The sequence below is a fragment of the Lethenteron reissneri genome, chromosome 15 (assembly GCF_015708825.2).
Source record: "Lethenteron reissneri isolate LAM-NWPU_2019-01 chromosome 15, ASM1570882v1, whole genome shotgun sequence".
In the NCBI taxonomy this organism is placed as follows: domain Eukaryota; kingdom Metazoa; phylum Chordata; class Hyperoartia; order Petromyzontiformes; family Petromyzontidae; genus Lethenteron; species Lethenteron reissneri.
In genome coordinates this window covers 5110612-5126704 of record NC_083793.1, presented here as the reverse complement: position 1 = coordinate 5126704, position 16093 = coordinate 5110612, and the positions used below count along the sequence as shown (strand labels likewise).

The following is a 16093-nucleotide window of genomic DNA, read 5'->3' as shown; positions in this document are numbered from 1 at the left end:
CTGGAATTTGACGGAAAAAAATACTCATCCCAATCGGTAAGACTTTTATCTTCCAGCGTACAGTACCCCTGGATAGAATAAAAACTCAGTCTTATTATATCATGAACAGTCCGCTCACAATCTACCGTTTTAATTGAACTGTCGGCAATTATCAATTACCGTGCACCACCAAAATATTACGATACAAGCGTACGATATATTATCCGTGATAATCGTATAATCTGCTTTGCAAACTATAGTTAGATTGTAATTGTCACTTAATTTTTCTTGAATATTTGATGACCTCGCTAAATATTCACGAATTACAGCAACAATATCAACGATTAACGTCTGAATTAAAAAATACAATTAACCGTTACATTCACAGTTCCCAAATTAGTTTTTCAGCGTAATTGACAGCGCGACAATTATATGACGTGATAACTATCATGCTTCATCGAAATTATTAAAACATTTTGTTGTGCAGCTTGACAGCGTGCGTATTGTAAGCAGTAGAAAAGCAAAGGGCACGAAGCACGGAGATGAGCGTGTTTGGAATTACACCGAAACACACACGGATCAGACAGCAAATTCGAGATGTCATCTTGACTATCATATTCTTTGGGTCTTTCGATAAAGCCACGTAGAGAGATCAAATAATAAGGCAGATCTGAAACACGCCAGGACTATTACCTCAGCCGTGGCTGATCATTATTTTAACGCCGTGGGCACACACGGGATTGATTTTGCCAAGACGAGGGTACTCTGCAAGCCCACTGGCTATCAGCAAAGATTCGTTCGTGAAGCCATCCAGATATACAAACACAGACACAATTTCAACCGAGAAGATGGGTACAAAGTGAGCAATCGTTGGAAAGATGTTATTAACCAATTTAGGTCATAACTGGCTGTGATGTTCCCTCCCTACCTACTACCTATGTTAGCAGTTATTTTCGACTCTCTGAGTTACTATAACACGTAGGCTTTTGCGACCAATATTATTCATAATAAACGTTTTTGGGTTAGATCGCGTTATTTATAAATGTGTCGTAAACCTCCACACACCCGACACGGCCAATCAGCAAAAAAAGTGTCACGTTGACAAAAGACAAATATCTTCTTGGTTCTTTCGGTAAAGTCACGTAGAATGTTTTATTTTATTATTTTATTATTTCCATTCTACGTAGTGAGAATTATTTTATTATATAAAATTTTATTTTGTTTTATTTTATTATTTTAGTATTTCCATTCTATGTGTATTTACCGAAAGAACCAAGAAGATGAATCCCTGCAGTCACGAAAGCTTTAAATCGAAAATAGACAAATAGTTCAATACTTTAGCCCATCGGTGTGTTGAAGAGTGAAACCACAACTTTTACCATTTTTGAGTACGACGTTTCGCTGGTAATTGCATCCAGCATCATCACCATTCTGGCGAATTTCCCCCTGATCTCCAGTGCAAGTTTAGTAGTGTCTTCCACGAGTAGTGACTAATCCCATATCTACATTTTCCATAAATATGCTAAATTGCTCTTGATATGCAAATATATTTGTCAAGGCGCCCCTTCCCCCCCTCCAACCCAGCTTAAATATACGCTGCCAAGCCTGGTGGTGCCCATTCAGACGCTGTCTTTCCGACAGACCTGTTCTTCACCTGAGGACGGCTGCTTGCGTTGTGGCCGAAACGTCGTGAGAATTATTTTATTATGTTTTATTTTTATTATTGTATTACTTCCCTTCTACGTGACTTTACCGAAAGAACCAAGAAGATGAATCCCTGCAGTCACGAAAGCTTTAAATCGAAATTTAATCAATGCTGTGCACCGTTACATCCCCGATTAGCAATGGCGCAGCTGTGTACCTTTCTGCTTCATGCGGGAACCTTGAATTTCCTCCCCAAAGCTGTTTAGTTGGCAGTGAAACCCCAGTGAAAGTGGTCTCTCTCAAAGTTCTCTGCCGAAGGCAAAGGCTCTGAGGTCAAGTTTCCTCCATCATATCCAATCTTGCGGTCTCCTCTTCATTTCGCCATACAGTCCTCCGTTCTTCAGCTTTTAAAGCAGTGCCTTCATTACTCTAACTCTGATATAGATATTTTCCTGACGTTTGTTCAGAGCTTCCTTCAGCTAACCTTCACATCTGGCGAGAGGAAACGGGCTATGGACACACACAAAAAAGTGGCATTGAAGCAAATATATTTTATCTTTTATTCCACGATGGGTAGATTTACAGATAACATTTTTTAACTGTAAACAGATGTATGAAGACAAAGTGAATGCTTCGCTATGCAAAATTTGGCAACATCGGCAGACGGCTGTCGTCTAGGAAAAACTAAAACGGTTGAAAGATAAGCAAAACAGGTAATCTTACGTCACGTACATGCACAAGGTATAAGTGACATTATATTACACATTCCGTAAACGTTAAATAAAATAAATACTTTACGAAACCCTCTCTGTCATTGTCTTTGAATACATGGTTTACTACGGGTGCACAGTCTTTGGTTATGAAGCGGATCGACCAGATTTCTGCAGCAAAATTCAGTTAGACGTAAATATCGACTCCTGATGGACAGAACGTATCCTTTAGTGGATTTTACAAGTTATACCGTGTGTCATTAAAAATGGCTGCAGGACTCACGATACGATTTAGCGAATTGGTTAGACAGTTTCCCGCACCTCCGATAAGCACGGTTGGCTACGTACGGTGCAAAAGAAGTTCACAATACCATAACATACATTGACCGTTGTGAAACATTCGACCCGATTGAGTAGTGCTCAATCTTTTTCCATTCCACGGCACAGTTTCGAGCGTGATTGACCTCCATGATGGCACACACTGAACCAAAATACGGGTGGGTGGATGTTATAGCTGAGAAATAATTCACTATCCCTCGCTTCTACTTAGTATCTTATCAAGAATACGGAAATCCAGTGGTGCCGTGTGTTCTGGGCCGTCTGGCACAAGTTTTATCCTCCGTTGTGATCAAGCATTTCACTTGGATGTTGTTCTAATGATTTTGTTGTCAGCAAATCTTAGATGGGGCATGTTTTTTGCCCATTAAAATGCATGCCTTTGTTGCTCCAATACAATTTTTGGAGGGAAAAAAACTTTAGAATGTTGTTACGTTGTTTATATAGCATTGTTTTAGTAAGTTTTAAAGGGGCTTGGTGTGGCCCGATCGTTTTAATTTAGTATAGGTTAATACTTGTTTTTTTATCTGTATTGTATAATGATTGCTATTGGGATCAAACATCGAAATGGAATGTTTTGCACTTTCTGTATACAGCATGGACAGGTTGTGCTTATTCTGTAGGATTTTATTGTTCACGTATGTGATGTTCAGATTTGTGTACAATGAATTTTAGGTGTATCTTGTAATTTTCTTGTTTGTTGCGGTTGAACCCAAATCAAGAGCCGAATGGCTCACAGGGTAAATCCTAATAAATGAAACTGAAACTGAAGCCATGCGTAGCTTTGGCAAAGGCGCATGATGTTGACAAATTTCCTTGTTAACAATGTATTTTGGTACATATCACCATTTGGATTGGTTTGGGGGGGTACTGATGTCTAGAGGAGGGGTGATCCCCCCCTCCCCCCTCTCACCACCCTCATGGCTAAGGATTTGTATCGAGCACAGTGATACAAAGTAACTATATTTATGAAAAGCTGATCGGTAAAACTAACTTAATTCGATGCAAGTTTATATAATATTCAATACACGTAATAACTGTACATATAATACTGAGCTCAATTTAAGCCACTGTTACATTTTGTCAAAAAATTAGACTCACTTTTACATATGCACACAAATCCGTGTGGTTGTAACTTTTTTTGTCTTCTAAATATATTGGAAAACATTTGTATTTTAAACACATTCACAAAGATTTGCGCATGCTTGCAAAAATACTCTCCCTAATATATTCCTTCCTGTGTACAATACTTAAACATTATCACTCTGTATCTGTGTGTAAGAGCATAAATCACAAATACCCGCGCTACTTTTTCCAACAAAAATTGCTCCATTGAGCTTCACTGCATGCTAAATATGGCTGTCATCTGCATGGCCACTTCCACCTACTGATGGCAACAAAAAATATCTCCTGCTCTCTCTCCCTGAATTATCTTGCTTGCAGTTGCACGGAATGCCCAATAACTCATAAACATCACACCGTCTCTTCGTGCCCTGGAGTTTTCTCAAAGCTGGGAATGTTTGTATATATATTATTTTACAATGCAATGAAATCTTCTTGGTTCTTTCGGTAAAGTCACGTAGAATGGAAATAATAAAATAATAATAATAAAATAAAACAATAAAATAATTCTCACAACGGCTGCTTGCGTTGTTGCCGAAACGTCGTGAGAATTATTTTATTATGTTTTTTTTTCCATTCTACGTGACTTTACCGAAAGAACCAAGAAGATGAATCCCTGCAATCACGAAAGCTTTAAATCGAAATGCAATGAAAGTCACAAAAAGCAACCGAGTGCGTTCCCTTCAATCGCAAAATGTCAATCCCTAGCGCACTGCTGGGAGCATCGACGGTGTTCACGGTGTAAGCCTCGCAACCAACGCAGTACACATTCTGCACCAACCGCTCACACATCTCAAAAACACACAAAGGGAAAAAAAAAGCAGGGCTTCATTTCTCACCGAATGTTCTCTGGGTCGCCAGTAAGACTGCAGTGGGTGGCACGGAGAGCCACGGCTAGAGGAATGATGGATATGCTCTGCTAGCTGCGTAAATATTTTCTGGCCCGTTGGTAGACTTCAGTAGACCGGGTAGGCGGGGGCGGGGGGAGTGGCACTTACCTGGCAGCCACAGTCATAACGAGCAGTATACTGGACGTGGTGTGCCGGGTGCGTAAATACTTTCCGGGGTGGCTGTTAGACCCGTAGCCACCACAGCCGGAGCGAGACGTGTACGCGATGTGCCTGTGCCGGTCGCTGACCCCCCCGGGACAAACCCCCAGCCGAAATGAAGCCCTGGGAATCAGATTATTTTAAAAATCAAAAGACACGAGCGGCTCACGCAAAGTACGTCTTGGGCACTCGTGCGACGGGAGAGAGGCTGGTGGTGCGCGACGACGCCTCCTCGTGCTGCGAGCCCGAGGAGAGCGTCAGGCTCCTCCTGGTCAGGCGGCTCACGAACGTGTGGTTCCGGCGGCTGCTGTCGCTGGCGCGCGACTCGTCCGCCTCGCGGGAGCGGGCACGCGAGCGCGCCCCGCACGGGAAGTAGCGCACAAAGTCGTAGAGCAGGTGCCCGCTGAAGAACATGTAGATCCAGGGGTTGGTGCAGCTGTTGAGGCTCGCCAGCAGCATGACGATGGCAAATGGGATTCCTGTGGACGATTCACAGATTGGGGTGACTGTGTGTATTTCTGTCTCATTCAGGTTGCAATCATCGTCGTCGTCGGCGGTCATATATGTATTCAATGCTGGAGGTGTCTCCAAGCCGTCGTCAACATCTCTCATCAAGGCCGTAGCCATGGGGTCAACATTGGGGGGACCAAATGTTCCAGCGGCTCTGGGGGTCACCCCCCAGAAAAAAATCAAATTTGAAAACGAATTTCCTGCCTAAAATATTAAAACATTCACTAACACATGGCATGGACTTTTTCTTTATTTTTGCAATAATGTCTAATAGTGCATTGCGCTGTTTTTTTCTTTTTTTCTTTTCTTGTTTCATTGTATGTAATGGCAAATATTAGGGGTTAATAAAGTACAACCATAACCACAATCATATAAACAGAAATCTATATCATAGCAATATATTGGGGGACATTTTGAGCATATTTGAATATTTGAATATTGGGGGGGATGTGTCCCCTCCCAATATATATTATAATTACAGCCTTGTCTCTCATAGTCTGAAGCTTATCTGGTATCAGATGCGTCTGTTATGCTTGAGGCTTATTTATGCCTAGTGGCGCTTGGTGATAATGTGAAGCTTATGTGCGAACCAGAAAAATCGATTCTAGATTGGAGACCAAGTTTAAAAAGATAACCTAAGTAGCATCGTTGATTAAGTCACACACATACACACTGTCATATCCGAATAAAGTTTAAATATGGAGATAGATCAGATGTTTATTTAAACAAACATAATACAAACTGACCGTCTGAAAAAGCCTTCCCCGTGCCATGTATGTACGTTGAACTTCTTTCGCACCGTACGTAGCCAACCGTGCTAACCGGACGTAGTGTGACCACGCTTTCACTATGCTGCTAAGCGCGGGTTTATTAAAGTGGGGGGTGGTGGAGTCAATGACTGGCTTAGATGTCTCTCGCCACTGATGTTAGCCATGGGCAGGAATCAAATTGAGGTCACACGGGGGTTTAGATCGCAGCGAGTTAACTAACCATGGTGATACCCGCTCCACCCCCAAAATAATTGTACGCGATTTAAAATATATCCATGTTTTATATTGAAATTTGTACAGGGGAAATTTTTTTTTTAAATGTCATTTGGTTGTAAAAGATGTCTTCAAGCATTCATAAAAATACATATTTCATGATGTTACTTTTCGTGAATAATATACGATGTTCATTTATTTGGAAATGGATACTGTGTACGCAATTTTACATGGAATGAATGCGTTGCATTGAAGAGCGGCATTCATAATGTTACGAGATAGATATTAAACTTATGATGCTCATATATTTCTATTTAATAAAAATCTAACCCGTAGCATTAATCTCAAATGAGTGTGTGGATGGGTGGGAAATAAGCGAAACTATTCAAACGAAACTATTTGTTTTATTTTACCAGATAAGGCTCAATGAGCTATTTATCTTTTTCAGAAGCAACCTGGCCACAAATGATCGCTCAACAAAGTGGCTTATCGCGTGGAAATTCATATCAGCTAAATACTCTCAACTCACGTTTCTAAACGTGGAGGGATAAACAGGAGGACCCGGAGAAAAATCTACGCCACCACGGGGAGAGAGAGAGATGTAAAACTCCGAATATACAGCAGCAGGCATCGTCAGGGTCTGGATCGAACCCACGACCTCCTCTATACCAGGCGAGGTAGTCAACATCTCGTGGGTCTGATTAAAGCACCAATACGTTCCGCTTTTCCGCTCGTAGAAAACTAACACAGACGTTATTACTGAACGTCGACTATCCCTCGAGTAACAATGCTGGCTTCATCGTCTCGTTTGCACTTTATTTTTTTAAAGTTTACTTTTTTTACGTCTAATTCCCGCAGCGTTTCCTCACGGTTTTGGGTTTATCCGAGAATCAAGCAACGCAACCTCTCCCACTCCTCTCGGGGCGCGGGCATTTGAGGGCACGCGACGCAACGTGGCACGGCACATTGAGCAATAGCCTCTTGCCTCTTCATGAACCACAAAGCACAGCCTGAGAACAGCTGCCTGTTACCTCAATCTGTGTGTTACCCCAACACCACAGGCTGTGTGTTACCGCATCACGGTGGCTAGGAGATGTTAACTACCTCGCCTGGTATACAGGAGGTCGTGGGTTCTATCCCGACTCTGACGCCTGCTGCTGCTGCTGTATATTTGGAGTTCGCGTGTCTCTCTCCCCGTGGTCGCGTGGATTTCCCCTCCACATTTAGAATCAACAACACTCGTTTCGAACATTTGTCTGCCCCTATACATTTCCACACGATAAGCCACTTTATTGAGATATCATTTGTGGCCAGGTCGCTTCTAAAAAAAACAGCTGTATAGCTCAGTGAGCCTCACCTGGTAAAATTTTAAAAAGTAAAGTTTAACACCCTGCTGTGTGTTACCTCAACAGCACAGGCTGCGTGTGCCTTGCCTGACTTGCTGGGTGACTAAAGCAAAAGTAGCCACTAGACCTGAAAAAACACACCTCAGGACAGACTTCTAAGACGCAGCTTCATCCGCAGTGTGTCTTTGTTCTGTGATTCGCTAACAGAAAATGCCCCCCAACAGTCTTGCTAAATTCTAGATTTGAAGATTTCGTAACTGCAAGGGTCCACACTCTTTGATTTTTTCGGTAAAGTCAACACAAGTTTCCGTCTTCAGGTGGCACCGTCGCAGCAAATGACTGCATCACTTGATACAGTAATTTGTTATTTTATTTTTTACCTACGTGACTTTACCGAAACAAACAAATTGTATGTAGTCTTGCTAAAGGCTATAAAGGTGGCATCTCTTTTTTTTAGCCTTGTCTTTAATTTGGTTTGACAATGACAAATGAGGAGCGGTGGCACAGCGGTTAGCTCACTGCCCTACAAACCCAGTGACCCGATTAGATTCTCGCTCATGGCTACTATCGGCGACGAATATCTGAACCGGTTCTGGGCTTCCCCTAGGTCGACTCAACCTCAAATGAGCACCTAGTGCGATGTGTACACATCAGCACTGGGGAGACAAAATTTGCCCGGTCTAGTGCTGGCCACCCACCCCCTCCTGTGCTGTGGTGGCCTTCACAGAGGTGCTCGCTAACAGAACTTGCTCCAAGACTGCTAAAGGCAACACGGAGGGTGTTTGTCTTTGATTCCGTACGAAATGAGTACTCGGTGCGGCGTGTAAACATCAACACTCGGGAGACAAAGGCGGCCGGGTGTGGTCCTGGACAGCCACCCCCTCGTGTGCCTTGTCAACCTTCATGTAGGTGCTCGTGAACACAACTTGTCCCGAGAGTGGTCTTTGTTTTGATTCGGTTAATGACCCAGTCGTCTCAGATGTCTATATAAGGCAATCGTCTTTGTAAATTGCATGTTTGGGGTTTTTTTTTTCAACCCACGTCAAACTAAGCTTCTGTGTATTCTCACGCCGCACATTGCTGCGTGAAAACAACGTGCAATGATAATTTTAAAAAAATGTTCCTGCCTAGGAGCTTTTAACACAAGCTTGCAGATAAAGTCTGAATAAATGGAAAAATGCACGTCGGGAAAAGGGTTATCTACACACTTTTGTGAGGAAACAAATTGTAGAAAACTGGTGGACATGAGTTATGTTTTTAGAATGTGTTTCACGTGAATGCTATCATGTAAACTTAATAGTACTGCCACCTCTTTATCAAATCAATATATACAATTAATCCATTGTATACACATGCACACGTGCCACTTTGAACAAACCTTATACAAATCAAAATTTTTCAAGTTACATGCACAAATATGGTATTGATTGAAAACCTGTCGTCTGTGTACGTGCATGCAAGACCGAACGTTTTTTTTTTTCTCCAAGACCTTTCCTTGCCAAGTTATGGGCACGAAACAACACAAATACACGCTTATGTGTGCTAAATAATTCAAAACCCCCCGAAGGTTCACGTGCTTATGCTGCTCCACAAGACAGACAGACAGGGGAGCAATAGCTCAAGACGAGCAGCAGGCAGACAGGAGGAGCAACAACCCGGGCAGGAGAGGCTGGAGGGGTGAGAAGCAATGACCAGACCAATATGTCGGGGATGAAAGGGTGCTGAGAAGCGAGGGAAGAGATTGAGAAGAAAAGTCGCAAGCAGAAGATGAACTAGACGAGCAGCTGCGTCCGGGGCTCTAAATCCCAAACGTTGGGTATTCAAGGCCTTAAATGCACTCGCTTCTCCCTACATTCATGACCTCCTCCAGCCATATATTCCATGAAGATCATTAAGATCCTCAGATTGTGCATTGCTCACCAACCCACGGTCTAGGCTTCGCGCTTGGGGGTGACGGTGCCTTGGCAAGTGCGGCGTCTGAACTCTGGAAATCGTTGCCCTTCGAGCTCACGGCATCCGAGACACAAATCTTTAAATCTCGACTAAAAACATGACTTTAAATGGCTTTCTCTGTCTTTAGTTATTTTCAAACGTCGTTCTCACTTCTTCTTTCCCTGGTTAATGCTAAACTTTTTCCGCCTTTTCATGCAGAGCGCCCTGAGAATAATTGTTTAAGGGCACTTTAAAATTTTAAATAATTTTTATTATAAAATACCAGCAAAAGCGACAATCGCTGCACCTTTAGCATGGCACTGTCACGCTGTATACCCGCGCGTGCTCGTACCTTCAAAAGGCGCGGAGCTGTCCCAGACTGACCACATCTGCACGAAGAAGAACGGGGTCCAGCAGATGATGTACACCATGATGATGACGAATGTCATCTTGGCCGTGCGGATCTTCGCCTTGGAGATGCTGCGCACCGAGCTGACCCTGGAAGGGGCGCTGTTCTTGGCCGGGTTGTGTCTGCTGTCACCTTCCTGCGTCTTGGCCTTGATGTTTTTCCAGATGGCGAAGGTGATCATGCCGTAGCACCAGATGAGGATGATCACCGGGATGATGAAGACTGAGCTTGTCATCCAGGTGATGTACGCCTTGGTGCCCCAGGGCTTGATGAACTCAGCCCAGCAGTCGATGATGCCCGAGTTCTCCACTTCGGACATCGAGAAGATGAACGCCTGCGGCAGGCTGAAGAGCATGCTCAGGAACCAGCTGACGAAGATCATCTGGTAGGACTGCTTGGAAGACTGGCGGAGCGTCCTTAGAGGGTGGCAGATGGCAATGTAGCGGTCTAGCCCCATCATGATGAGCACGTACGTAGAGGCGAACATGCCTAGGATCTGCAGGTATTTGATGGTGCGGCACAGGAAGTCAGAGCCGTTGAAGCGGTAGGTGATTTTCCAGATGAGCTGCGGCAGCACCTGGAAGAAGGCAACCACCAGGTCCGCGATGCTCAGGTGCATGATGAAGAGGTGCATGCGTGACGTCTTCTTGCGGGTGTTGATGAGGGCCAGCAGCACGCAGACATTGCCCACGATGGCCACGAACAAGATGATCGAGAGCAAGGCGATCTCGACTTTGGCCACCTCCTCATTGCGGTCCAGGGCGTTCTGCGAGGAGCCGTTGAGCGTAGCATTGATGGAGGCGAGGGCAGTTGTGAAGGCCTCTGCGGGCGCCGCATGTGAGCCGTTCGAAGCTGCCGGGGCGTAGGCCACGCCGGTACCATTAAGGATGTCGCCCTCCATCTCGCCCGTCACGTTTCCAAGCATTTTTCCTCCCTAAAATCTTGGGAGTTGAACCACGGTAGGGGGTTGGGGGGGGGAAACAAACGTTAGAAAAAACACGCATTCAATTGTGCACTCGACGTCGTGCATTGTTAACAGTCACGTAGTCGGGCGCATTGACATTTTTTCGCAGGGGTGCGCATTTTCCGAGTGTAATTTCTGCTGAAAAACATTCACAACTCTGCGAGCTATTAAATAAGTACCGAGCCATTTCTAAATGTTTGTCATGATGTCACCAGTTCCATTCACACCCCACGTGGGATCGTAATAAACATCAGCCACGATCTATCCACTGCTGGATGAAGGCCTCCCCAAGTTGTTGCCGGTCCTCTCGATCTCACGATACAACAATCCGTATAGCTCTGGTGCAGAAACCGATCTCATCGCTCCATCTCTCTGCAGTGCTTCTCCTTTGTGTGGTCTTCCTCGTTGGCTTGCCATTCCATCGTCAGTCTCGACCGATGGTCATCGTCCCTCATTGCGATGTCCTACCAAAGTCCACTTTTACCCTTCTCAACAGTCGATATTACCCCTTCTTGGTTCTTTCGGTAAAGTCATGTAGAATGGAAATAATAAAAGAATAATAAAATAATAATAAAACATTATAATATTATATTATAATATTATTTTATTATGTTTTATTTTTATTATTTTATTATTTCCATTCTACGTGACTTTACCGAAAGAACCAAGAAGATGAATCCCTGCAGTCACGAAAGCTTTAAGTCGAAAGTAAATATTACGTCCCTAACTTGCATTGTTCTCCAATCCACGTGCTCCTCTTACTTTAAAATGTCAATTTTATTTCCCGAGTGAAACTCATTGATATCGACGGGACCCTTTTTGCCGGTATCAAAACGGTGAACATCTTAACACCTGTATTATTGCCGTAAAGGGTGAATCCCATTCTTTATTTTCGTCAATGTCTATTGTGTGTTGAACTTCTTTTGCACCGTATGCATCCATTGAGCTGTGCATCTCTCTTTAAATGGCGTCTCGGCCAGCAAACATAATACGGTGTCATCACAAACGTGTATCTCCCTATTCTTGGTTCTTTCGGTAAAGTCACGTGACTTTACTGAAAGAACCAAGAATATGAATTCCTGCAGTCACGAAAGCTTTAAATCGAAATTTAAAGTTGAGCTTTTGCAGTTTGGTCTTGCAAATACTATCAACGTCATGGACAGATCACAGATACCGTGGTTAACACTTATTATACATAAAACCTTGATATTTACGATTGTGTTATAAAAAAACATTGTATCTTAAAAGATATCTCAAACTTTGATATGTAGTTATACCTTGATTTAAAACTTCTTTCGTCACTGCAGGGATTCATATTCTTGGTTATTTCGGTAAAGTCACGTGACTTTACCGACAGATCCAAGAAGATGAATCCCTGCAGTCACGAAAGCTTTAAATCGAAATGTCTCTCCCTGTGCTCGTTCGCATACCCTCCAGCTACTGTCCCATTTCTTTCGTCATTTTCCACGTTTCCGATCAATAAGTGGATAATACGCACTGATCGAAAACGTTTTCTTGTGGCACAATGGTAAAACAAAAATTTATATTTAAAAATTGTTATCTCAGTCTACCTTCAAAAACTACACTAGGTATCTGTACTTTGATGTGTATTACATTTCTGTTAATAGAACAAACATCTACATTTGTTTCTGTCTTCATTTGTAAGTCAATTTCCTCCAAGAAAAAACGAAAACACCAACATTTATGTTACTCCGAAGAGTCTTACGACCTACGCTCTATAATAATTTGCATCGTCGTGGAGAAAATACGTAATGAAACTCAATAAACAACAAAATTACAAATTATACCTTGTATATAGCCTGCTAAGGAAAATAAACTCCCGTCCAATTCCATCTGCCATTAATTTCCAAGCGAACGCTTTTGCAAAAAATTAAATACACTTAGGCAAGAGCGACGTTTTTCAATATGAACATCACATACCACGTGTGGCCGGATGTGCTTCAAGAAAACACCTGTGTGCCTATGTGTGTGGCTCTCTGTGTGTCTCTGTGTTATCTCTCTCTGCTTGTGGCTGTCTATGTGTCTCCGTGTCTGTGTTTTGTCTCTCTCTTAAATTTAGCAATCTTTGGTAGAACGTAATCAACCAGGTAGGGTATTGACGTATGTTAGCCGACTCTCTGTGTTGTATTGCATTATATTTCTAAGTTTACTAGGTTTGTTTTCTTTTTCATTTGTACCTGATGATTGCTTGTGTTGCAATCGAAACGTCGCATGCTATTATTTAATAAATTTTCTTTCTACGATACTTTACCGAAAGAACCAAAGAGCAATTCCTGCAGTCACAAAAGCTCCAAATCAAGTTTTTACCTACGAATTAATTTGCGTACATCGCAAAAGTTGGTAAACCACCCACACGGGTAACCTCATCATCAAGCAACAATCTCAGCTCTCCCGCATAGGAAGAACTCGGTGATGCTGCTACACACCACAGGTTTAATTCACCTTCACAACCCGTGATGTTATATTGACATTTCTGCACCCCGTAGCTCACCCACGGGGGGGGGGGGGGGGGGCAAGCATTTCGGATTCATTGTCTTCTTCTGTTGCTTGTGTAGAGGAGTAAAATGGGGACGTGACGTCAGGTGTGCCGTTCAGTGCGATGACGTCACGTCTCCTAGGGTACTTAAGGGAGACCCCGTGACGTAAGCGGGGTCACTGTGGGAACGGGTAGAGTAAGAAGGGTGAAGAGGGAACCAGGGGTAGAGAGAGGGATCGAGTAGTGAGTCTGGAGAGAAGCCGGTGGTAGCCGTAGAGGCGCTTCTCTCTCCGCTCGGTGGAGTCGGCAGAGTTCACGATCCGACACGAGAGAGAGAGACCGGAGCTAGCCGGCAGGGACCCGGACTCAGAGTAGGACCCCTAGCCCCTGGGAGTTGTGTACCCTGTGTATTATTGATAAGCTTTAATAAACCCTGGCGGAAGCCCTTAACTTACCTCCGTCTACGAGTACGTCCGTCGGAGTTTCTCTACACTTGGTGGGGGAGTTGACGTTGACACGTGCACGTGAAGGTTTGGTGATTGAGCCAATGGGAGGGCGGCTTTTGGAGTAACCTGAAATGCTCCCGATGAACGATCAATGTGGGCAGTGGTGTTTCTGTGCGGTCCAGGGTTTGAGATATATATATACTCACGTGGAGATTCATAGACTTACGTGGAGAGACATAGACTTGCATAGAGATCCATATCCTCAGATATATATCCACAGACTGAGATATATCTATAGACCTATATAGACTTTTTGACTTTTAAACAACTTTTATTGCCGCCAGCAGCAACAGCACTGGAGGCGATTTCGATATGAAATACACAAAGTCACCAGCAAACAAATTAAATATTAACGCTACAAATCCACGCGCTGTGGCGCTAAAAGCACCGCGCACAACACGAAAGAAAAGTCACGTGGTTGTGGTGGTCATCGCGCACGCCACGGTGACGAGCGAGCACTTCAGAAGGTGAACACGAGGGTGCCGTCCACGCTGGTACAGAGAGGGGCTTTTCCGGCTCCCCAGCGTTCGAAGAAGATACGCACATCACCGACATGTGTGTGGTACATGGCGTGCTCCAGCCGGAGCTGCACCTTAAGCAGGCCTCTGAACACTGGAAGCACAAAGCAGCCGTCAGTGTCACCTTCCAGCATATTTTTCCTCGATATGTACACCACCATCTTCGCCTGAGCACAGGCGAAGTTGGCGAGGTCATGGCGCTTGTTAGCCAGGTAAGGCACCCCATATACGAAGCTGCTGTTGTAGAAGGGCACCCCCAGTTTCCTGAAGATCTCCCCCAAAAGGTGGGACATTGGGTTGAACCGCTGGCAGTGTAAGTATATAGAGAACCTTAGACTCACGGAGATCCATAGACTTACACAGCGATCCATATACAGTATTTGCATGTTGATCCATAGACTCGCATAGAGAACCGTAGACTTACACTGACATATGATGGGGGAGTTCATTCGCAACGTTTCCATGCTCATATCGAGGTTGGCAAGTGAGCCAGTGGACGTCTACAGGAGTAGCCTGGTCAACATCTGAAACGCTGCTGGTGAATGATGGATTAGGTGCTTGCTAGGAACGTTTGATACACTATGAGGACACTGTAACTCCTGCCCATTTGCCCACATCACAGATACATTTTGCCAGTGAAGGAATGCAACGTGACCCATGGCTAGGGACAATGAGTTCCTTCTGCCTATGCCAGAGACACTCCTATGCACAACGATCTTGGACGTGGTTAAGACAACCCGATAACATAATAATAACAATATTCACAAAAATGCATGTTGCAGCTCCAAATTTTTGCTTTGCAAACACAGTCCAAGGATTTTAGTGGAATCTTATGGTCTTCAAAACTCACCTGGCATGTGCCAGTAACAGGCCCTTGCCAAGTATGTACCAATGTTGTGCTACTATTTTCCAATACAACTTTGGGCATGCACTCTCGTCTCCGAGTTTTGTGTCTGGTTTTAAAAAGGGGCTTTTTTCAGTTAGTATTGTTTTGTGAGATGAGTGTTAATGTGTGATGATATACCTCACCAGTACGGTATAGGATGAACAGTTTGGCTAGAGTGAATCATGTTGAAACATCTGTATGCTATACGTTTAAGGTGCTCCGGAGAGGTTCTTTGAACAAAGGCGAGGTATTGTTGTCATTATGCAACTCTGAATTCCTACGCAAATTAAAGACACAGAGAGATAGATGACATTTTTACCTCCATTGACCAGATGTCTCTTATTCAATATAGGCCTGGGTTTAAATAAAGTAGGGCAAGTTCAGAAACATCCATAATTTTACGTCTTTTTCACCATATGAAAAAGATATACAATTATTAATAACTCAAGACAATGAATATTGATCGTGCCAGGTAGCGTGGTTGGGAGATCGAGTAGCTCGGAATCATTTAGTTGCGAGTTCAAATTCTGGTTGGGGGTTGACTCAACACATCCTATTCTCTACGGTTGATAAAACAGGTACCGTTTTGTGGGGAAGTCAACAGTGGTTGTTCCATCGACTTACCCCTGCCATAGGAATGCGAATTTCCAACAGCTGACTCGGGGCTGTAAACTGGAGTTGAGGGACACCTCAATCCTTTCT

At 43.7% G+C, this 16093-nt stretch overlaps 1 protein-coding gene across 1 annotated transcript; it reads right to left on the bottom strand.

The window, feature by feature from the left end:
- Positions 1 to 2175: 2175 nt before the first annotated feature.
- On the bottom strand, positions 2176 to 11718 carry LOC133342495 (isotocin receptor-like). Its single transcript, XM_061551649.1, has 3 exons — positions 11704 to 11718; positions 9964 to 10954; positions 2176 to 5319 (listed from the first exon to the last, which is right to left on the bottom strand). The coding sequence occupies exons 1-3, from the start codon at positions 11716 to 11718 to the stop codon at positions 5006 to 5008; spliced, it is 1320 nt and encodes a 439-aa protein (XP_061407633.1). The 3' UTR covers positions 2176 to 5005.
- Positions 11719 to 16093: the final 4375 nt, after the last annotated feature.

What these genes read in the sequence shown, in the direction of transcription:
- LOC133342495 (XM_061551649.1), bottom strand. An exon ending in CAGCTCCGCGCCTTTTGAAG is followed by an intron (nt 5,320 to 9,963) that starts GTACGAGCACGC and finishes AATCGTCCACAG; the next exon opens with GAATCCCATTTGCCATCGTC.